At 42.3% G+C, this 24631-nt stretch overlaps 1 protein-coding gene across 7 annotated transcripts in view; it reads right to left on the bottom strand.

The window, feature by feature from the left end:
• The window catches only part of LOC129193695 (inactive ubiquitin carboxyl-terminal hydrolase 54-like), a 49503-nt gene that overhangs the window by 7783 nt on the left and 17089 nt on the right, over positions 1-24631 (bottom strand). For 5 of the 7 annotated variants that reach the window (XM_054798221.1, XM_054798219.1, XM_054798224.1 and 2 more), the window contains exons 3-13: positions 16578-16670; positions 16375-16509; positions 16178-16291; positions 15983-16065; positions 14351-14453; positions 14127-14273; positions 13892-14041; positions 1999-2167; positions 1578-1769; positions 1327-1461; positions 500-1154 (exon numbers count right to left, since the gene is read on the bottom strand). In XM_054798221.1, the coding sequence (XP_054654196.1) occupies positions 500-1154; positions 1327-1461; positions 1578-1769; positions 1999-2167; positions 13892-14041; positions 14127-14273; positions 14351-14453; positions 15983-16065; positions 16178-16291; positions 16375-16509; positions 16578-16670 (1976 nt within the window). The remainder of the gene's footprint in view (positions 1-499; positions 1155-1326; positions 1462-1577; positions 1770-1998; positions 2168-13891; positions 14042-14126; positions 14274-14350; positions 14454-15982; positions 16066-16177; positions 16292-16374; positions 16510-16577; positions 16671-24631) is intronic. The other 2 variants (XM_054798222.1, XM_054798223.1) reach the window with 2 other exon arrangements.

Below are 24631 nucleotides of genomic sequence, written 5' to 3'. Positions count from 1 at the left end.
AAGACTGTATGACTGACAAAAGGGCTCGCTCTGTTCATGCCGTGGTTCTATGGAACAAACGCGCTAAGTTGCTGAAAGCAATGAACAGAGTGAACCTCTTCCTGTCTGTTTGGAGGTGGGAGACGAAGAAAATAGACCATGAGAACAAACATGCATGCACATGGCAATATATTAAGGCCGGCAACATTATGCAGTTCATTTTCATTTACTGTGTGATGAATTTATTTATTCATCACACAATAAATGAATTATCGTCCCAGGCCTATAGTGCCAGAGACAATTTTTTTTCTGAACAAGAAATCTTGTCAAGTTTTAATCTCACAAGAGCTTGTGACAGCCCTACTCTGCACCAAACCTTTCCCGGCACCCTCACATTTTAATAAGTTTGTCGTAGCCTAACTTTCATGGAAAAATAAAAATCCTCTTCGGTTTTGCTGTGGAGCAAGACAGCTTCTAGCCCACTTTTCCCTTATTTTATAAAAAAAAGTCTGTGGCTCACCGTTCTCCCAGGCTGAGATCCAGGCTGACTGGACTGCTGCTGTTTCTCTCGCTGCTCTCGTAGCCGCTCTCCATCCTCTGGATCAGCCTGGGCGAAGGAGGCTGCGCTCTTCCTCCCCCTGCTGTGACCCCTCCCCCTCTAAGGTGGCTAGAAGAGGCGGCGGGGAGAGTCCAGGAGGAGCCCGGCCTGATCGACGCCACGTCCTGCTGGGCCGGCAAGGCGGCACCTCCTCCCTCCAAGAGGAGAATTCTCTCTGTGTGGTCCGTCACGGGGGTTTCTAGCGGGCTGTAGCCGGACTGCCTGCTCCTCCTCTCCCTCATAAAGATGCTGTCGATGTTGAGCACCTCCCTACAAGGCCTCCACGCCGGCCGGTACCTCCCTGCAGTGCCTCCAGAGGAGCTGGATTTGGATTCGCTGCCAGTGCTGTCGGCCTCCCAGTGTTGAGGTTTGGAGGAGGAGGCAGGAGGCGTGTGGTTGTTGGAGGAAGCGATGCCTGCGGCCGGCAAAGAGGAGGTGGAGGAGGAGGAGAGGGGGCGGCTGTGAAGGATGTTGCTCATGGTCTCCTTGAAATCACGGAGGCGACTGGTTGAAGATGAAGAGGAGGAGGAAGATTTGGGGGCTTGCCGAGGAATCTGCTGCTCCTTCAGCGTCTCTCCTGGGGGGAGGGAAAGAGGAGGTGACTGATGATGACTGATGTGAGGAGAAGACATGAGGTCCAATGAGATTGTGTGCGTGATGTCAACATGGCTGATGATGAAATACAACTAATCGATGCCTGCAAAACCTCCCCGCTGTCGCCACCCATACGGGGTCTTAGCTCCGCCTACCCTCGCTGTGGTAACCGGCCGACGAGGCTTCGTGGTCTGGTTTAGATCGCCGAATGCGGCTTGAGCTCCGCCTTCTATCCCTGGCCCCGCCTCCCCTCCTCAGAGATCGGCGCGGCTCAGCGTCCGTCACGTGGCCTTGGCAACGACAAGTTGTTTGAAATAATATCACACCAACAATGAGGTGATGAGCAGTGATGATGATTCGGAGGGGGGAGCGGGGCAATGGGGCGGGGGCTTAAGCCGACACCCACCTATGGCATCCAGGCTGCAGAGCGAGGCGTGGCGCGGCCCGTCGGGGCGCTGGCTGCAGATGACGGTTGCCTGGGAGTCAGAGGAGTGCCGACTGGCCAGGGACTCATGGTGCGAGGGGGGGGGCTGTCTGGACGAGTAGCTCTCCGTGGAAGAGTCGGTGCGAGTGTCGCTAGAGATGGACGGCTCGCGGCCTGATAGGGGCGTGGCGGCGGGTTAGTAAAGCAGCGGGTGGGGGTACACACAAGCTGACATGTACACATGACATCTTGCACTAATACTACACTACGAGTACTACTACTACTACTACTACAATCACAACAACCTCCAAGTATATGAGTATTTAGTACAGTTCTCCCAGTTTAGTTACCTGATGGTCTGCTGCTGTGCTACTACTACGACTCCTAGCTGTGTTGTAGTTACCCGAGTCTTCGCTGTCGTAGCACGCCTTGGTGACGGGCTGCAGGTCCAGGCGCGGGGGCGCGTCCTGGCCCGACACCGGCGTCCCCCGCGGGTCGGCGTACAGCAGCAGGAGCGGCTGGTAGTGACCCTTGATGCAGCGCGAAACCACGTCCTTCCACTTGGGGCCGATCTGTGGGACAGGAAAGGAGGCTGAGCTCAAATGTGCTTGACTATCCCTCCAATATTTTCCCACAATACTTTTGTACTTAACAGTTGTGCTTTTGGAAGAATCCAAGATTGTCAAAACGTCCATTTTCTGCATTTGTGAAATCTGAGCTATTTGGATTGTGTCGTAAGAAATGTACGACACCATCTCATGTTTTTTTAAAATCGCATTTAACACGCGGGTTAAACTACCATTCTACAATGTCATATAATTCGATACGAGTCAATTCGATACAATGTACAAATGATACGATTCGATTTGGTATGATTCGATACAGTGTACAAATGATAAGATTCGATTTGACACGATTCGATAGTGTACAAATTTTAAGATTAATTTAATACGATTCGATACAGTGTACAAATGAAAAGAGTCAATTTGGTACGATTCGATTCAGTGTAGAAATAATAACATTCGATTGGATACAATTCCATAGTGTACAAATGATAACATTCGATTTCATACGATTCCATTCAGTCTACAAATGCGGAGAGTCGATTTGATACACTTCGATACAGTGTACAAATGATATGATTCGATTCGATACAATTCAATTCACTTCAATAAAGTGTACAATTGATATGATTCGATACAGTGTACAAATGATAAGATTCAATTTAATATGATACAGTGTACAAATTATAAGATTCATTTGATACGATTCCATATAGTGTACAAATGACAAGAGCCGATTGGATACGATTCGATACAGTGTACAAATGATACATTTTGACGTGATATGATAAGATACAGTGTACAAATGGTCATGATTTGATTCTATATGATCTGATTTGATTCAATTTGATAAGATTCAATTGGATACAATTCCATTTGTTGACGTAGACATGAATCTTACATTACAACATAAAGAAGCCAATTGTATAAAAGTGGCATTCTTACAGTATTTTGCGTAAAAGATACAGAATGAAACAGATACAGTAAAAGAGCACATCATATCCTCAAGCATGCTCTTAAGGCCTGGGTCCCCAACCACCGGGCCGCGGGATACGTTCAGGCGCAATGATAATAAGATAAATAACTACATCAAATTTTATGCAAAGAAATATCAATTTTGGAAATATGGGCCATTATTTTATTTAAAAAAATAATAAACATGCAAAAACTGTTGTTTGTAGCAGCGACGGTCCTTGAGCGCACCATCTAACTTTCTCCAACGGTGCACAGATAGACTACCATACTGTATTTTTACCCCTTTTCTTGAATGCATAAAGGTAAGGTTTGATGATGTTATTGAGTACTAATGTGCGTATTTGTTGGGTGCACAACCTCTCTGAAAAACAAAGTCCAGGCTGGTACTGGTGGATGGTGGCTCTGTATTCATTTAGTGCTTTTAATTTGATGTTGTTCCTGTCTTAATTTTACACACTACATAATACATAAGATAAATTAGATGGCTATAATGATGTGTTGAAAATCTTTCCTGGGGACTAGCTAGCACACTGCTAATGCTATTTACATCCATTCTGGTCTTCAGTCATGCTGAGCTATGGCGCATATGCAATAATTGTTTCGCCGGCAGCCCAGGCTCTCGCGTTGTTGAAGACATAGACTGTCAAGCGGTTGCTAGTCTTGCAATACCCGGCGCATGTCTATACAATCCATTCATCTAAGGATTTATGGCTGATTCTTATCCATCCAGGAGGCTGATGTAACCCACCCTGCTTCGCACTGCCCGCTCAAACACAGGACCTTCGCAATGGGAGACGAAAGCACTGACCACACGGCCAAAAGCCCGGACTGTCGACCGTGTGTTCAGCGCAGCTCTCAAGGCAGATGGAGTGAGGTTTACCAACGTACACTTGCACAGCCTCACAGGATGGCATCCGTTACACTGATACCGATGCAGCTGCATCTCTGGCTTGTCAAACCGGATCGGTTTATCCTTTACAACCCTCGTAGACGCACAATCATGATGTTTCCTGGACTCCATGTAAATGAACGCTGATTTAAAAAATAATACACACGTCATTGTGCTACTAAGGCCATATCCACGTGGATAAGTATATTTTTAAAACGCACATTTGACATTTGACATTGGTAATGACAGAACGTGAGCGAACGAGCGTCACTCAGCTCCACCCTGACAATACAGCATGTACTTGCAAGTACTTTGTTGTCAAAGACATCAAGGAACTGGACAAACACGACGAAATACGACATCACTGCACTACAAGGACATTAAAGACAACTAGCAAAACCTTGATGCATCTTGAAAGAAGCAATAACCGCTCTTTGACAAATTCAACAATATTAAGGAATACATTTCGTTCATTCAGCGTAACCAATAACTTATTTTATTATTATAGCCAGAAATTACTCATCAACTGTGCAATTCAAGGAACATTTTTCCTTCTATATTTATTGTCAGTATTTTCTATATTTACTGATTTGCTTTACACCCTATCCTATAATCTATGTATAACCTGTAATCCATATTTAATCTCCCCAACTATTCTAATTAAAAAAAATGTTTATTTATTTTTATTTTATTTTTTAAGCATTTATCCGAACATGGAAAATATTATTTCAATATTCTTTACTTGTATTCATTTTGGATTTTATTGTATGCTTATTTTTTTTTACGTATTTATTTATTTATTCTCAGTATTTTCTATATTCTCTTTGTTTTACTCCCTAGCCTATGATCTACAACTCGTAATCCATATTTAATGCCCACAACTATTCTAACTTAACTATTTTGTATGTATTGATTATTTTAAGCATTTATTTGAACATGAAAACACTTCCAATATTTGCTTGTATTAAATGTTCATCTCATTTTGAGATTTTTTTTTTTACATATTTACGTATTTATTCTCAGTATTTTCTATATTTATTCTCTTTGCTTTAATTTATGTATCCCTATTTAATATCTCCAACTATTGTCACTGAACAATTTTCTATTTAATTATTTTTATTTTGTAGCATTAATTTGAACATGAAAACACATTTTATTTAAATTTTTTTTAAATAAAATTTTGTGCTTTTTTTTAAAAACATTTGTTTATTTTCGATATTGTTTATTGTTTATCTATTTTCTATATTTATTGTCTTTGCTTGACTCCCTATCCTACAACCTATTCTATCAGCTTTTATTGCTTCCTTTTCCTTAACACTGCACAAACACCTTCCTTCTTCTTCTGGACAAAACGTAAATGACAAAATGCAAAAAGCAAAGTCAATTTTGCCAGTGTCAACACGTAAAAGTTAAAGGGAATTCAGATTCAGTCACGTAGCTCCCACCTCAGCAAAGAAAGACGTGCCGTCCGCCTCAAAGATGAATACGTACGAGCTGGATTCGTAGACAAACTGTGGTCTTCCTGTCCGCAGAGATCCTCCGACTTTCTATTTCAAACTTTCCCCCGTTTTGCCCACCCCCGCAAAAAAAAAATCCACCTCCAGTTCTGCAGTGATCCAACAGGATGTTCTGAAAACTTGTTGCAAGCGTGCGTGAAAGAAAGAGACTGCAGTGTGGGCAAAAGTGTGCGTGTGTGTGTGTGTGTGTGTGTGTGTGTGTGTGTGTGTGTGTGTGTGTGTGTGTGTGTGTGTGTCAGACCCCACCCTCGGTTGTGTCCAGCTGCACTGATAAACAATGGAGGGAAATCCTTGTTTTCACAAGCGGCCACGAGCGAGGCGGCGAGAGAGAGCGAGGGAATTTCATTGGACAAGAGCGGGAGAAGAAGGGATGAGAAGAGTTTGAAAAAAGATGAAAAGCGGAGGAGGACGGAAAGTACTGGAAAGAGGAAGGAAGAGGGAAAAGGAGGCGTGACGAGGATGGGCAGGAGGAAAAAGACGATAGCATGAGGTCACTGGCTTTGCCTCACACATTGACTCACTCCTTCCAAGAGATACAAACACGTTTTATTCCTCACATTACCCAGCATGCACCTCTGCACTTCACACTTATGCTTGCGCTCTCATTTTTATACTTTTATAAAAATATTTATTCATCAAAATCCAATACCTTTCTACAATTTCCAAAGAAAACTAAAGTAGAAGCCTTTTGTGATGTGTCCTATCATCAAAAATGATGGGAATGAAGAGAGTAGGGGTGCAAACGTTACCAATTTCGGGCCAATCACCAGTCTTTAAAAAGCCTGACCTGCCCCTTCCCATTTTGACCGATACCAATATTTTGTTTGTTTTTTTTTAAATAACTGAGAGCATACACAAGGGGTGTCCAAAGTGCAGCCAACAGCTGTGTTTTTTTTTTTTCTTACTAGCCCGCAGCACATTCTAAAAATAAATAATAAAGTCATAATATTTAAAAAAAAAAAAAAATTTTTGAAAAAGTGTACAATGCCGGACAGACCCGGGAGACCCAAACGTGTAGTGAGGGTGTGCTGGGAACGTTTGGCAGAGTCTCCTGTTCGTCGAGTCTTCAGCTCTCACCTCCGGCAGAGCTTCTCCTGCATCCCGGGGGAGGACGAGGATATCGAGTCCGAATGGGCTCTATTCCGTGCCTCCATTGCTGAGGCAGCCGATCGGAGCTGCGGCCGCAAGGTGGTCGGTGCCAGTCGTGGCGGAAGGCCCCGAACCCGATGGTGGACACCAGAGGTCAGGGCTGCCGTCAAGCTGAAGAAGGAGTCCTATCGAGCATGGATGGCTTGACTCCTGAAGCAGCTGACGGGTACCGGCAGGCCAAGCGGCACGCGGCTTCGGCGGTGGTCGAGGCAAAAACTCGGGTGTGGGAGGAGTTCGGTGAGGCCATGGAACACGACTTTCGGTCGGCCTCGAAGAGGTTCTGGCAAACCGTCCGGCGCCTCAGAAAGGGGAAGCAGTGCCCGGTCCACACTGTTTACAGTGGGGACGGGAGCCTGCTGACCTCGACTGATGATATAGTTGGGCGGTGGAAGGAATACTTTGAGGCCCTTCTCAATCCCACTGACATACCTTCCATAGAGGAAGCAGAGACTGAGGATACGAACGCGGACAGTTCCATTACCGTGGCTGAGGTATCTGGGGTAGTCAAAATGCTCCCCAGTGGCAAAGCTCCGGGGGTGGACGAGTTTCGCCCTGAATTCCTCAAGGCTTTGGATGTTGCGGGACTGTCTTGGCTGACACGTCTCTTCAACATTGCGTGGAAGTCGGGAACAGTACCTCTGGATTGGCAGACTGGGGTGGTGGTCCCCCTTTTCAAGAAGGGTGACCGGAGGGTGTGTTCCAACTATAGGGGGATCACACTCCTCAGCCTCCCTGGGAAAGTCTATTCCAGGGTGCTGGAGAGAAGGGTACGACCGTTAATCGAACCTCGGCTACAGGAGGTGCAATGTGGTTTTCGTCCTGGTCGCGGAACACTGGACCAGCTCTACACCCTTGCAAGGGTCCTGGAGGGTACTTGGGAGTTTGCCCAACCGGTCTACATGTGCTTTGTGGACCTGGAAAAGGCATTCGACCGTGTCCCTCGCGGTGTCCTGTGGGGGGTGCTCCGGGAGTATGGGATTGGTGGCGCGCTACTACGTGCCATTCAGTCCTTGTACAACCGGAGCAGGAGCCTGGTTCGCATTGCCAGTAGTAAGTCAAGCCTGTTTCCGGTGAACGTTGGCCTCCGCCAAGGCTGCCCTTTGTCACCGATTCTGTTCATAATTTTCATGGACAGAATTTCTAGGCGCAGCCAAGGTGTCGAGGGAGTCCAGTTCGGGGGCACTAGGATCTCATCTCTGCTATTTGCAGACGATGTGGTCCTGATGGCCTCATCGGGCTGTGACCTGCAGTGTTTACTGGGACGGTTTGCATCTGAGTGTGAAGCTTCTGGGATGAGACTCAGCACCTCCAAATCCGAGGCCATGGTTCTCAGTCGGAAAAGGGTGGATTGCTCCCTCCGGGTTGGGAATGAGGTCCTGCCCCAGGTGGAGGAGTTCAAGTATCTCGGGGTCTTGTTCACGAGTGAGGGAAGGTTGGAGCGTGAGGTCGATAGGCGGATCGGCGCAGCGTCTGCAGTAATGTGGTCGCTGTACCGGACCGTCGTGGTGAAGAGAGAGCTGAGCCGGAAGGCAAAGCTCTCAATTTACCGATCGATCTATGTTCCCACCCTCACCTATGGTCATGAGCTTTGGGTCATGACCGAAAGAACGAGATCGCGGATACAAGCGGCTGAAATGAGTTTTCTTCGTAGGGTAGCGGGACTCACCCTAAGAGACAGGGTGAGGAGCTCGGTTATCCGAGAGGAGCTCAGAGTAGAGCCGCTGCTCCTTCACATCGAGAGGAGCCAGCTGAGGTGGCTCGGGCATCTAGTCCGGATGCCTCCCGGACGCCTCCCTGGTGAGGTGTTTCGGGCATGCCCAGCCGGGAGAAGGCCCCGGGGAAGACCTAGGACACGCTGGAGGGATTATGTCTCACAGCTGGCTTGGGAACGCCTCGGTGTCCTCCCGGTGGAGCTGGAGGAGGTGGTCGGGGACCGGGAAGTCTGGGCTTCCCTACTGAGACTGCTGCCCCCGCGACCCGGACCCGGATAAGCGGAGGAAAATGGAATGGAATGGAATGGAAAAAGTGTACAAAATTTACAAGAAGAAAGTTGGAAAATCATTTTTAAAAAAGCAACAGCAAAAATTTTAAAAACAGCTGAAATTTGACAAAAATAATAGGAATAAAATATGGGAATAAAATGCTAAAAAAAAAAAGCATAAATGTTAAAAAAATAAAATAAAAAATAATATGGGAATAAAATCGTAACAGTAAAAAACTAAAAGTGTAAAAAAGATGTAAAAAGATTAACAAGAGGAAAGTTTAAATATCTGGAAAATTATGCTTTAAAAAAAAAAGGCAACAGCAGAAATTTTACAAGAATAAAGTCAAAATATTATGGGAATAAAGTCATAATATTAAAACATAAAAAACAAATGTGTAAAAAAATATGTAAAAAATTACAAGAAAGTTGAAATATTAAAAGCAACAGCAGAAATTGTAAAAACCGCTGAAATTTGACAAAAATAATGGAAATCAAATATGGGAATAAAATGCTAATATTAAAAAATTGCAAATTGCAATTTGCAATTTACAAGAAGAAAATTGAAATATTTGGAAAATGATTTTTTTAAAGCATCTGCAAAAATTGAAAAAAAAGTAAATTTTTCAAGAATAAAGTCAAAATATTATGAAAAAAAAGTTGCAGTCTAATGAGAAAAAAGTTGTAATTTCACAAGAATAAAGTATATAATATGAAGAAAAACAGTCAGCAGCATAGAGTTTAAATTTTAAATTAAATAGACATTTTCAAACACAGAATAAAGTTGTAATTATTGCAAAATTTGTTTTTGTAAAGAGTTATAATATTACTGGAATAAAGTCCAAATATTATGGGAATAAAGTCAAAAGTCAAAAATGTAAAAAATTTTAAAAGAAGAATGTTGAAATATTTGGAAAATTATATATTTAAAAAAAACAAGAGCAGAAACATTAAGAGAAAAAAGTTGTAATTTCTCAAGAATAAAGAAATATGAGGAAAAATAATTAGGAGCATAAAGGTGAAATATTAAAGAAAAAGGAGGCTTTTTTAAAAGTTGTTAAAAGAAGAAAGAAAGTTGTATTTTATGAAAAACAAACAAAACAAAAGTTATAATTATTGGAAGATTAGGTTTGGTAAAAAGTTAGAATATTACAGGAATAAAAAAAAGTTAAATATTTACAAGAACAAAATTTTTTTAAATTTAGATTTTAATAGCTTTTTAATAGATTTTAGATAAAAGATGGATTTTTTAAAGCAACCCCAGAAATTTTATGAGAATGATGTAAAAATATGGGAATAAAGTCATAATATTAGAAAATAAGTAAAAAATAATAATAATAATAATAAAATAATAAAATAATAAAATAAAACATTTACAAAAGAAAGTTGAAATATTTGGAAAATTCTAAAAACAAGCAATAACAGAAATTTTACGAGAATGAAGTGAAAAGAGTTGTATTCTAACGAGAAAAGAAATCGCAATTTTATGAGAATAAAGGCGTAATATTATGTGGAAAGATGTCATTTTAGTAGCATAGAGTTGTAATATTAAAGAAAAAACGTAAATTACATAAAACGTAAAAGTTATTATTATGAGAAACAAACAAAGTTATAATATTTATATGACAAGATCACTTTTTATATGTAAGGATCGGCCGCTAAGACGATAGCACTTCAAAACAAAACCAAACAGTAAAGGTTGGCCCACATAATAAGTTCACTTTGTGCAGACATGATATAAGAATACAGATTATGTCACGTTGTTCAAGTTTGCTCCTTGAACCATTCAGTCAATCATCAAAATGTTTACATCAGGGGTTAACAAAGTGGCCCTCAGGAGCCATTTGCGGCCCCGCAGCTTATTTTTTAATCAGCTCTACTGTAAAAATACGACAACAGCAAAGGTGGAAAAGTAGACACGTTGATGCTAATACCACAAAGATGTATCATCCATTGAAGGGAAAATGCTAACTAATAAAATGTCTGCCGCATCCTCAAACCTGTCAACCTTGAAGACATTTTATGAGTCCAACTCCCAACCTCCTCTGACTTTGACATTTTTAGTACAGTTTTTAATTTTGTAAGAAGGCTCCACCCAAGCTTTATACAATGGTACCTTGGCTTTACTGATTTATTTCTTCTTTCTTCTTAAAAGGTCAGACGAAGCAATTTCCCCCATCGGAAATCATGCCAATCGCGTAAATCCAAAATATGAACACAAAAGAGAACAATTACAGTTTTACAAACAGGAAAAAAAAGTGAAATATTTTAAAATAAATTGCTGGCACTTGCAACTTTCTTTGGCCCCATGGTAGGTTATTTAGCAGTCGCCCTCAATAAAACAAAGCACGAGCAGTGAGTGAGTCAGCAACGCATAGGGTGCTTTGTTTGGGCACAAAAGCAAGACAAAATGTTGGAAAACCTTTTTTGCCGACAACCAAATCATGCAAAAACCTGGGATATCCAAAAACTAAGGGGGGAGGGGAGTGTGCGCAAAACTATTTCTGTCCCCCTGTGGGGCCATGACAGAAGGTAATTGAGAACCACTGCCCTACAGCACTTATTTTGGCACCTAAATTGCATTTAAAAGAAAACAGGACCAAATTTCACATAAATAATAAAAAGTTTGACTGCACAAACAATGAATGAATGAACACAAGAGGCTTATTTTTAAGCTAAATTAAACTGAAAAAATAATATTAAATAATAACAATTGAATAAGTGTCTCTATTACAGAAAAGCTGCAACAGTAAATTCTCTTCAAGTTTCACATTTTCTTCTTACTTTTGTAGCTGACATTGGCATCTGCCTGTATTTGTCAGACAATTCCTCTTTTTGTTTACCTTTTCGTAAGATCTCCGCAGCAGAAGCACTCCACAACTCTCCCGACAGCGAAAGATGTTTTGTTTTGCTCCAATATCCAGACAATCGTTAGTGAAGACTCATTTGCACGTTGCTGTGCTGTAAATTAATGTGCTATGACTCTCGTAGATTTTTCATGCTGGCCTGCGATCGGATCGGCAAGACTACAAAAAAAATCGGATCGGATTTGAAGCCAAAAAATGTGGATCGGGACATCCCTAACAGGTACATCCATGATAATATGTAACACTTACTTCTTTCCTGGGTGCATTGATTAAAGTGGCGCTACTTCCCATACAATAGCAGCATAGAAAGCACATGTCTGATTCCAACTATTAATCATGCTTTTGAACAAATGAGGACCTAGAACCTGATCTTTTTGAGCATGGATATATGGAGGATGAGCTACAGGTTTTAAAAGCTGAGCTGACAAGAAGAGAACGTGAAGCGTCGGAGCAGACAAGTCAGAACCGGCATGACTTGGTGGTGGAGCTTGCCAAACCATGTCGCCAGAAATGAAGTGGTATACAGATTTACCATGGATGGAAAGGCTTTGTGTGTATGGCGAGGAGGACACTGCTCCAAGAGACTGCGTCACAATGAAGGAAGAATTGTTAGTGCCAATAAACCCTGCAGTGGTAGACACTTTTTTGACTGTCCATGGAGTAAATCACCATGATATCGATTGTGATACATGGAGCACATAGTGCTTGATATCACAGCTATATACACAGTCCATCTAGCCGTATGCAAACAAAACATGGAATGTGGGCTAATACTTTACACATCATTTGGTTATTTGACGAGGTTTTGGTAATCCACGTCATTGTTATTGTTCACTGGGTCTATTTAAGGGTGAACGGAATAAACGGGGTATCCCTTTTCCCTCAACTGCATACGAGTTGTGTTGTGCCTCTTATTATTCCACAACAGTACCTAGTTGTTCATATGCTTGTTCTTGTTTCCCAGTCAGTACAGATTGGTGTCCTATCGCATTGTTTGGGAGTGGGCCCATTACCACTCTGTAGTCGCGTGAGGCACTGCGTCACTAAGCCAGAACAATATTTCTTCGTGTTAGCTGCTACAATAACAATGTTGCTGTAGCTTTGTTTATATACAGGTCTGTTATGTAAATACAACATTGTTGGAGTTTTTTGGAGAATTTTTTTTAGGGCTTTAAAGGTGTGTCCCATTACGTGCATTGTTAGCTCCCTCATGCTAGTTGTTTTTCCGCCTTTAAAACGCACAGAAAAGGGAATGACGTGTGTGTATCTCTCACATAAGGATTGTGGATGATGGGCAAACTTCCCCCAAAAAGTGCACGTTTCCTTTAACAACTTGACAAATAATATGTAAGCAAAGTAAAGCCATGATGTCAGCATACTTGGTTGGGTTTTGTGGGGCTGACTACTTTTATGCAGTTTCTTCATTCCCGTCATGTTTGAGGATAAAAGACAAAAGCAGGGCTTATATAGTACTTTGTTTCATTTGGAAGTAGAAGAAATGCGTCAGTCATATTTGTTGCAAATGTTGATCCAAAATCGTAGGAGAAGGCAGTCGCGGAGGTGAATGAGTCGTAAACAGACAACAAGCGAGTTTGTAGGCGGAGGAGCGAGTCGGTGTACCGTACGATGATGCCTCAAATCCAATCCCGGCTTCAGAGACTGAACTCCAGACTGAAACCGGACAAATGGAACAAAATGCATACCAGGAGAGCAGCGAATGGTAGTCAAGGGTCAAAATGCGTGCCAAGAAGGGGTGTCACGAGACATGACGATACACAAGAACTAGATGAGATGAGATTTTAACATTACTTTTAAGAAAAGAACAATGAAAAATTATTTTTAAATGACAATATATTGCAATCTACTAATTTAATTTCTACGTTACACTCCTCTGCACTCTGTGTGTATGCTCGCGGCCTTGCCTCCACCCACCGAGGCAAAGAGACTGTATGACTAACAAAAGGGTTCACTCCGTTCATACCATTGTTCTATGGAACAAAGGCGCCAAGGCGCTGAAACCAATGCACAGAGTGAATTCTCTTCCTGCCTGTTTTGAGGCAGGAGGAGAGGAAAACACACACGCATGCACATGGCACTATATTAATTATCCATTTCATTTTCATTTATTGTGTGATTATTAATTTATTCATCATCATTCCAGACCTAGTGCCCACGAGACACTTTTTTTCTGAAAGAGAGATCTTGTCACACTTTAATCTCGTGAGATCTTGTGACACCCCTATTGCCGAGTACAAAAAAATGAGTGCACGCTGACCGGTCCGCATCCTTTGATATTTCTGTGGAAAACGTTTCAGACGCCCCCAGATTTAGATACTCATGAGACGGAAAACATACCTCCTTGACGTGCGCGTCGTCAAAGTACATCCAGCGTCGGATTTTGGTTTGGAAGAAGAAGGTGGAGTAATGCCTGCCGTAGTAACACACCATGCCCACTAGGTAGAGCTCCGCCTGGCGAGCCTTCTCCTCGGTCACCCTGTAAAACAGCTGCAGAAGAAGAAGCAGCTGTGATTGTCGTTGTTGCTATGCTTACGCTACACAAAACATCATGTGTGTGATGTTTGGGACTTACGTCTCCCAGGCGCAGACAGGTTCCCAGCGTGTGAATGACGTCCTCGGCCAGGTCGGAGTGGTCCGAGTCCCACACCAGGCCTATGGTGATGATCTCTGGACTGTTGAGGAGGACGCGAGCCATCCTCAGCTGCTGACCGCACTGACTCTGAGGAAGAGGAAGCCGGAAAAAAAAGTTGGTTTTTGCTGCCGGACGAATCGGAGCGGGGGTAAAAAGCGCCTTACGGGACAGCTGCGCAGGTCGCCCATGCTGGCGTTCCGCAGCAACTCCCCAAACATTCCAGGGGTCGCGTTCTGTCGGGACTCCAGCATCTTCACCGCCTGGTTGCTGAGGAACACGAGGAGGACAAGATAATTTGACAAGGGAGAAATTGTTTTAAAATGAGAACAACTCAGAAGTCAAGCAGCATCACTGAACACTTTCCCATACATTCATTTATTTATGGAAGCCCACCGCTAATAAACCTGAGCTGCCAAGAAATGGATTTGGCGCTACCTGCTAGGTGGCGCTATGCATCATAACGCCGCTTCACAAGACAGGACGTGTTTCCTGCGTCGTGCATTTACACGTTAATCGAATACATGTGCATCAAAGTGTGCATGAGCGCCTCTGTGAAAGGTGAGGTGTGGAAGCGTGCAGAACAACATGATAACGATTGTAGAATTAATATCAAGAGAAAAAAAACAAAAGGCATAATGTAACAAGAAAAGGCTGAAATGTTGATACTAATAACAAATAACACAAAGATAAGTCTTGAAGTATAAGTAGTATATATAGAGTATGTACAGTAATCTCTCTTTTATGACGGTTAATTGGTTCCAAACCTGACCGTGAAAAGTGAATTTCCGCAAAGTAGGATTCCTGATTTAGAAATGGAATATATTTGTTGCTAGAGCAGAGAAAACCTGTTTATGACCTTCTAAATATGCTTTTTAACATTATTAGAGCCCTCTAGACATGAAATAACACCCCTATAGTCACCTTTACACTCCTATTACACAATATAGTATACATATTGAGAGAAAATAAGACATATAACACATAGAAAGCCTGTTTACCACCTTCTAAATACACTTTTTAACATTATTAGAGCCTTCTAGACATGAAATAACACCCCTACAGTCACCTTTACACCACTATTACCCAATATAGTAGACATTAACAGAGGAAATAAGACATACAGTATTAGAGAAATAAGACTCACACATTTGCAGTTCCTTGTTGCTTTTGTCTGGACAGCATATTTCCTGTGGCGGCTATTGTCTCATCAATAGATATGTATTGCAATGGCGGCTTTAAATGGCTTTACACTCGTATTACCCAATATAGCAGACATAATAACAGTAAATAAGCCATTTAAGACGTACATAAAACTCCTGCTCATATTCCCTGGGGGACCTAGTACAAGGCGGACAGGAATTGACGTCAGAGGTTCCGAGTTGAGTTTTAGCTTGTCCTGGGTAATGGCTCCACTCCAACAGTAGCCCATGTTATTATCATGATTATTATTATTACTGTTATGTTATTATTGTGTGAGCTCATTTCAACCTACAATAACTGCCTGTTCTGGTGATCACGCCGCACGTTCTGGTGACACCCAGTGGCCAATGCAGAAGACTACAATCACAAGTAGAACGCTTCTTCTGCTTTGTATTTTTGTATTTTAGTTCACTTAGTTAGTTCATTTAGCCATTTTTATGCTTGAAGATCCTTAATTTAGGCCAAGAATACGTACCATTTGCTTCAATATGCTTTTTTAAAACTAACAATAAGCTGTATTCAACCACAAAACAGCAATCTATTAATTATTTTTTGAAAAACTTCGAGAGAGCGAGAGACGACTGTAAAAGCCTTACCACAGGGAGGTGGTGGAGATGTAATGGACCATCTGAATGAAGGGCAGTGGGTCTGAAGATGCTCCACAGTTGCTGCAAACACACTGACACACACACACAGGAAATGTCAGCATGTGACAACACACACACACACACACACACACACACAGACACACACACACACAACTAGAGCGATACATGAGCTGTGTCTGTCACCTGTTCAAAGAGTGTCATGGCAAACTTCTGGTGAGGGATGCAGTGTCTGGCGGTGCAGATGTCTTCTTTGGACTCGTCTGCGATGTGGAAGTGGATCCTCATCAGGATGTTTTCCTGTCACAAACAAACCAGCGTCAAAAGACGTCCGTCCCTGCTGTGCATGAAGACGGATGGACGGACGGCCCGGGACGTCTTACAAAGCACTCGGCGGCGTCGTCCATGATGCCGAGTTGAAACTTTTGCTCGTCCTGGAAGGTTTTGGCAAGGGCACTTCGAAGGGCGTCGGAGGGCAGGACGGTGTCGCTGCTGTACTGGAACTGAGCAAAGATGCTCTGACAGGACAAAGACAAAGTCAGCTTGGGAACAGGAAGTTGGGTCCAGCGTATAGGACACGAGTCACCTTCAGAGCGCAGAAGATGCACGCATCCTCCATGCACTTGTGAGACGTCAGCTGTCTGAAACTACGACGAAAGATGTCCAAGTGCCACAGAACCTGCAACAGACACAAGTGCGTCCTCATTCATCCTGACAAAGTCCATTTTGCCAACTCCTCTTCTTCAGTGTGCTCCTAACAAAATAACACTTATAAATGTTTCTGTCCTTTTAAGGAAACGTGCACATTTATTAGAATTTTGTCCATCATCATCCACAATCCTTATGTGCACACGTCCTTCTCTTTTCCGGACGTTCTAAAGCTATAAAAACAGCTAAAAAGAGGCAGCTAATTAATGCACGTAATAGGACACACATATTCCGCCTAGAAAGCCCGCTATTAAAACACCTCCAAAAACCTCCAAAAAGGTTTTATGGTCCAACATGATGCCTTTGTGTCAACCAGCCAATCACAGGCCAGCATTGCACGGAAGCGAGACCCAATCAGTGAGGCCAATGGATGACCCGGGGACGTGCACGCGAGCGAAGTAGAACACAGGTGACGTGTGTGTGACTGACGTGTGTGTGTTGGCGTGTCAACGCGTGTTCTTCACATCCCGCCATCTGCTTGAGGAAACCATCTGGGCCGAGACGCTGGGGAAGAGCGAGAAGACAAAGATGCACGAATGGCACCAGCGTTTGTTTCAAAATAAAAGATCTGACCACTTGGTGTTGGCCCACCACCAATTAACTTTGGCCTCCACAGATGGATTTGGCGTGACCTATTAAGAATTGTAATCCAAGAAGTTCATAAAAATGACATTCATGTGCGTCAGACCTGAGAAATATACATCTTTAAAGACATAATACGGAATATTTTACAGTATTAAAGAAACCAGTTTTAAAATGTGCGTTTTTCTGGTAGGGATGTAAATCTCTTCGTGATAGACGATTCGCTACGCATCTAGACACACGGGTTACCATACGATTCAATACGATACAGTGTAGAAATGATATGATTTGATTCGATTTGATACAAATCGATATCGTGTGCAAATGATACGATTTGATTGGATTTGATTTGATATGATTCGATACAGTTTACAAATGATAAAATTAGATTTGATTTGAGCTCAATCAATACAATTTGATACAGTGTACAAATGATCCAATTAAGATTTGATACGAATCGATTTGATACAGTGTACAAATGAAACGATTTGATTCGCTAAGATTCGATAGTGTACATATTACACAATTCCATTTGATACGATTCCATTCTATACAGTGTACAAATGAAACAATGTAATTAGATTTGATATGATTGATATTCGATGATTGATATTCGATACAGTGTAGAAATGGTACAATTTGATTTGATTCCGGATGATTTGATACAGTGTACAAATGATATGATTTGATTAGATATGATTTGATTCAATACAGTATACATACAGATGATTTGATGTGATTCCATGAGAGTCGATACGGTGTAAAAATGATACGAATCAATTTGATGCAATTCGATTTGTTACAGTGTACAAATGATACAATTTGATTCAATACGATTTGACACAGTGTACAAATGATACAACTCGCTTTGATACGATCCGATACGGTGTACAAATGCTATGATTTGATTCAATTTGATACGATTCGATACAGTGTACAAATGAAACAATTTGATTCGCTACAATTCAATTGTGTACATATTACACAATTCGATTTGATACAATTCCATTAGATACAGTGTACAAATGGTACAATTTCATTTGATTCCATACGATTCGATACAGTGAACAAATTATATGATTTGATTCAATACAGTGTACTTATGATGTGATTTGATTCTATAAAATTTGATACAGTGTACAAATGATACGAATCAATTTAATACAATTTGATTTGTTACAGTGTAAAAAATGATACGATTTGATTCGATACGATTTGATACAGTGTACAAATGGTACAATTTGAATTGATTCCAGACGATTCAATACTTTGTGCAAAACGATGTGATTCGATACGATTTGACTCGATAGAGTGTACAAATGATACGATTTGATTTGATACGATTCGATTTGATGTGATGTGATTCGACACAGTGTAGAAATGATACGATTGGATTCGATTCAATACGAATCATGTTTTGTTGTTTGTTGCGAGCGCACCATCCTTTGAACGCACCATCTAAATTCAGATAGACTACTATACTGTATTTTTATCCTTTTTCTTTCACCTCATATTTGCTCCCAAATGCTGATATTATGTGGGAATGCATAAAGTTAAGATTTGAGGACCAGATTGAGTGCTGATGTGTATATTTGTTCACTGCACTTCTCTGAAAACAAAGTCCAGGCTGGTACTGGTGGATGGTGGCTTTGTATTCATTTTGTTCTTTTAATTTGATGTTGCTCTCGTCTTAGTTTTACACAATACACAATAAATAAGATCAATTAGATGGCTATAATGTACGTATGTTTTGCTGATGTGTCCTTCCACCGGCAGCCCAGGCTCTCGAGTTGTTTAAGAGACAATCGATTAATCTAAGGACTTATGGTTGATTCTTAACCATCCAGGAGGCTGCTACCGATGCAGCTGCATCTCTCGCTTGTCAATTGGTTTATTGTTCACAACCCAATTTTCTGGGCATGGAATGGGCCGGTGTTCTTAGCATTTGTTTTTAATCCTGCAGCGTTTATGTGATTGTAGCATTTTCCCGTGGTACGTGTTTTTATGGCGTTTTGGATCATTCCTGTGTTTGGAGCGTTTGGATGTTACTGTGCGTGGTAAATAGTGTGAAATGTGCAAAATAAAAAAAATTTAAAAAACATGAAGGGCAGGCTTTTTTCCAAGAGGTTGAAAAGTGAGCCGTTAGCTGTGAAGCTGCGTCATCACTTTGGGTGTGTTTTGTTTTGTCCTTCCTGTCCCCCCACAGGCTCACATATGTCGCTTTAGTCCCTGCAGCGGGGCAGTGAGTCATGTGACCTGTGGTCACGGGCCGACTCTTGCTTGTTTTTATGAAGGTGCAATTAGTCATTTTCATGAACAATAACTGTGCTTTACTATATAATAATAACAACTATATGCATAAATGTCATGATGCGTGGTTCTACAGCAGGGGTGCCCATTATGTCAATGGCGAAGGTATTTTGGGTCGATCGCATAAACGTCAGTTTGTAGATGTCATACGACATCAGTCAGCTGACATGAAGCTCCCCTCCTGATTCGCTGTTGCTCATTCGCGGTAAAGTTGAAGTGGTCAACAGACGTCTCTTCTTCAAGGATCACACAGCTTAATGGCACCTAGCAGGACCCCCAGGCAGTCGACACTGCCGACGAAGGCCATCCAGTCCGGCGAATGCAACCACTTTTCGGGCTATCCGCCTTAGGCCTCCGACCGCCACGCACACATGAGCGAGTGTGTTGGCCACATTAGCCGCCGCCCGACCGATGATCACATCACGAGCCTCAAAAACTCACCACACACCGCCAAGTGCTCGCCTCCCAGATGCCGCATTAAATTAAAGCTTTTTAACGCGCCACCCCAGCGAGGTATTTTAGGCGTCATGTTTTACAGGGTCACCAGCGACAGGTAAGTCCCACACAGCAGACATGATGGTTTTGGCTTTGGCACGCCTGCGCAGTGTGAGAGAAAGTGGGCGGGAGAAGCTCGCTATCGGCAATGCTTGCATGCTGCAATAGTACAGCCAGAGGTGATTGGCTTTTGTGATCGGTCGATCACATGCTTTTTTATCAGTGGCCGATTGAGCGGAGCACCCCAAGCGTTCACTTGTAGCGGCTGGTTATGTAGAAAAAAAAAAAAGTCAATCGTTTGATGGCTTTGCTTCGCATCCTGAACTCCATGATAGAAATGCGTGTTTTCTACACTTCCGCCTGTTGAACTGTTATTTCATGAAGAATTGGAAAATGTGGCCATTGCTGAAAGCTTCTTAAAGCAGGAGTTACATCCCGACGTATGTGTTACCACACACACAGGCTCTGCAATTTTTGGGAAAATTGTTGTTTGTGGCCGGCACGTAGAGGAAGTAGGGTATCAGAGGAGTTGCAAGTGTGTCGTACTTAGGGAGCAAGTGATTCGTGACACACACGTGCTTGCCGCTCGCCCTGTGTTGGTAGCTTTTAAATCGGGAGTGTGGCGTGCGACTCGTGCGAGCTAGGTGTGCTTCATGTATGTATGTTTCACTCACTAGGGATGTACCGTGTGTGAGCATCGTACGGGGCTCATGAGGTCCGCTCACTTTGATTGCTTCCTACGGCACCTATGCATATTGTGACCGGGAGAACCACAGTGTACAGCGGGAAGAACCTCCCGCATGAATGTTTGATACGCTATGTGAGCAGCCACCGTGTGTCCACGGAGGTCAAGCGTACAGCTGCAGGAGTCGCGCGTCGCGAGAGGAGCTGCTGCCGTGGCCGGGCAGTGTACACAAAGTACTTTTAAACTTGCGACACATACAGTCCTCCTCCGCCTTGCTCTTGCAACCTGGCTGCGTGCAAGGTTTTCTTTCCTGCATGCATGCAGAAAATAATTTGCATCCCAATTTTCTTCCTACGGGCTTTGCGGGCTGTCTGCGGGTTTGAAAATCTGTGCGGGAAATGTGCGTGTCTTACGATTTTCCCCAATTTTGCACGTAGCCAGCATGCAGGCGCACGTACATCGGGATGTAACTCCCACTCAATATGTTGCCTTGACTTCGGCTGCATTGTCTTTTGCATAATCATTTTCCTTTCTTGTATATGAGTAATGTTTGATAGCAAATGCTAACTGGACGTAACACATGAACTGTGTGTCCTAATGAACGCTACGTAGCTATTTTGGCTCACATACTACATAGCTAATGTACACAACTACTGAGGAATTACAGTATGTGGAATTATCTTTAATGCCATATTGAATTGAATTGTGAACTACTGCATGATATCAACTACTTTGATGACCCATAAACATTGAAAGTGTGAATGTGAAATAGTAATCATTCGTGTTTAGTATGTTATATGTTTCGTAGTAAGAGAGAGATCATGTCGACTTGCATTATATATACATTTTCTATGTTTGTAGTAGGAGGTAGATCTTTGGGATATGGTCATTTTAAAAGTAGCTTGCAAGCCGGGAAAAAGTGTGAGCACCCCTGATGTAGACCGTGCCGTTTCATCAGAGAAGCCAGCACATCCGGTGATTCAGGCATCGCGTCTTGAAAGTGCTGAATCACAGCGTGGTGCTGATGAGGAGGAGGAGCCTTCATCGTCACAGGGTGGGGGTCACACTCCAGGCCGGTCCACGCAGCTCCTTCACAGGTCTGGCTTCATCGCAATTAATTCACCATCTATCCTGCTCTCCAGTAACAGCCGCTTAATTTTTTCAGACGTTCAAAGTTGACGATTGAGACGTTTATTGAGGTACACAAACATGCTAACTACTTTGGCTGTCTAAACAACCATACAACAACACAAATACCTGGGTTTGCCACAGATAAATTTAGACTGCCACAGATAGATTTTTTTTTCTGTAGCCCTCGCTAGCCGGCTAGTGACTAGCTTCACCACACACTCTCTCACAAACGTAAGATAACGCCGCATGTTGGAGCTGCCGCCACCGCTGCTGTGTTTTTAGTTTTGGGATTGAAAAGGTTAACGCTAGGTCTAGCGTTCCTTTCTATGTTGCTATGTGAAAGCAATGCCACCTGGAAGAAAGTTCCGTTAATGCTTCAAATGAGCAAAATACTGTAAGTATTACATGTTATCGTGAATGTACCCGTTACTACATGATCACAGTATTGATTTAAAACCATAAAACCTTGCTGGAGCTTTTTGGAGGTGTTTTAATAGCAGGTGTCACGTTCGTCAGTGATCTGTCTTTGTGCTCTATGTCGCTCTAGTTCCTGCCTTCTCCTGGCCTGTGTTTTTCCCTTGCAGTCACACCTTGAGCGGGCTGGAGGCGGGGACGCTGGGCACACCTGTAACTGATTACTCGCCATCCATTTAAGCTGACTGCTTACAGCTGGATGCTGCTGGTTCTTTGGTTCTGACAACCGCTGCCTGCCCCAACGTGGACTCCTACCACGCTACCAAGTCATCGCCTAGCTTCTACTTTTAACCAGGCTAGCCCAGCTGTTACCCAGCTACCCAGCCAGCTCCTTCTACTGTGTTTTTGGACTATTTTCATGGTGATTCCTCGTTCTGCCTTTTTCTGCACCATCGCTTTCTGTTACTCTGTTATTCTGGAATTTTGCCTGCACACTTGTATAACAGACAAAATAAAGAATTAAACTGTACTTTTGGGAAAATTTGATTGGAGGAAAAAGTAATAAAATACAGTAATATTACGGGAATAAAGTCAAAATATTATAGGAAAAAAAGTCATAATGTGACAAGAAGAAAATTTACAAGAAGAAAGGAGAAATATTTCGAAAATTACTTTTAAAAAAACAAAAGCAGAAATGGAAAAAAGAGCAGAAATTTTACGAGAATAAAGTAAAACCGGAAAAAAGCCATATTCTAACGTGAAAAAAGTAAAATTTTACTATATATATATAATAAAATAAACTTGTTATGAGGAAAAATAATGTCATTTTAGTAGCATAAAGTTCAAATATTATGAAGACTATAATATGAAGAAAAAAGATGTTTCTTTTAAGACGTAATATTATTACAGTCAAACTTGTCTATAGCGGCCACTAGAGGGAGTCTGCAAAAGTGGCCGCTATAGACAGGTGGCCTCCATAGACAGGTTGGCGTCCAGTTTGAATGTTGACCAGTTGAGGAAAAAAAAGAAAAAAAAAGGGAAAAAAATAATAATAATAATGTTGACCAGTAGAGGGCACTGCGGACTGCGGATAAAAGTTGTACAGCACTACTAGGCTTGTTATTATCATTGTTCATGGTTCATGGTTTTAATTCATCCTGAACATGCATATGAGTCAAACAGTAGCACATCACATAGTACAATTCACAATTTTGCATGTCCAAAAAGGAGTAGGAAGAAGCAAAGCTTATTTAATCCTACCCCTCATCAGTTTCACATCAGTTGCAATACATTTATTCACCTCTTGTTCTTCCAAGTGTACTTTGTAGGTCTACATGACAATGTAGTGCAATCATAGCCAAGGGTTTTACTTACTAAAAGAAAGCTAGAGGCTTAATAATAACTGATAGAATATATCCACGACCCACAGAACAAAGCTGTGCTAGTAATGTCTTACGCTTGTTTTTAATATTTTACTTTTTATACGGCAGAGTGTCATTACAGCTTTAGTTCATCAGGAAGTGACGGGATGCGACAGTGGGCGTCCCGAGCAGGAGAGCTAGGCTCAGTGCTAGCTGTGAGTTTGGAGAGAGTTGGGAAGTGTGTTTATGTTGGCGTGGATGTAAAGTCCTGCAGTGTTCTCCGCTGTTAATAAAGCCATTAAAGTGCATCGGCGACGTGAGTCTCTCCTTCCCCACAACAAGCGGCATTACAGTATTGACCAGTGCACACCAGGAAATAAACGGTGTCATTTCTTACAGGCATTGGCTGGACAGCTATGTAGTGGGGCTTGTTTAACCTTTGCCTTGTGGGCAAGCAGGAAGGAGAGACGATGCTGAGAGATGTGTGTGTGTTCTCAGCTGCTGTCTGGTGGCCGCGTTCAATAAATAATGTTGACAGAAGAAAAAGGAGAAGTTTCCTTCTTTGCTTCGGAGCTGAATAACACTGACAAGTTAACAGACTAGTAGCGAACGGAAAAGAAGACGGCTTTGTTTGTGTCGAATACAGAAGATGAGGACTTTGATGGATTTGTGGATGAGGATTGATGAAAAATAACATGAGTACATTCTAAAATACTTCAATTAAGTACAACCGAACTCAGTTTTGCTCCCGCTGCCGCATGCATGCTAGCGTATGTTTTTTTTTTTATTGTAGCGTCGCTGAGAACACGTCCTGTTCCCAGCCTACTTTGCGGTAATGTTTTGGTGCAAATGCTCTTAAAGTTACATGTTTGACCAGGAAATAGCAAGCTCAAAAGAAGACGGCTTTTTTATGTGGAACAACTGACAGTTTGTGTGGATCTTGTGAATGATTGT

Source organism: Dunckerocampus dactyliophorus, chromosome 14 (genome assembly GCF_027744805.1).
Source record: "Dunckerocampus dactyliophorus isolate RoL2022-P2 chromosome 14, RoL_Ddac_1.1, whole genome shotgun sequence".
NCBI lineage: Eukaryota > Metazoa > Chordata > Actinopteri > Syngnathiformes > Syngnathidae > Dunckerocampus > Dunckerocampus dactyliophorus.
Note: the sequence above shows the minus strand (reverse complement) of the source record. Positions and strands in the feature narration are given on the sequence as shown.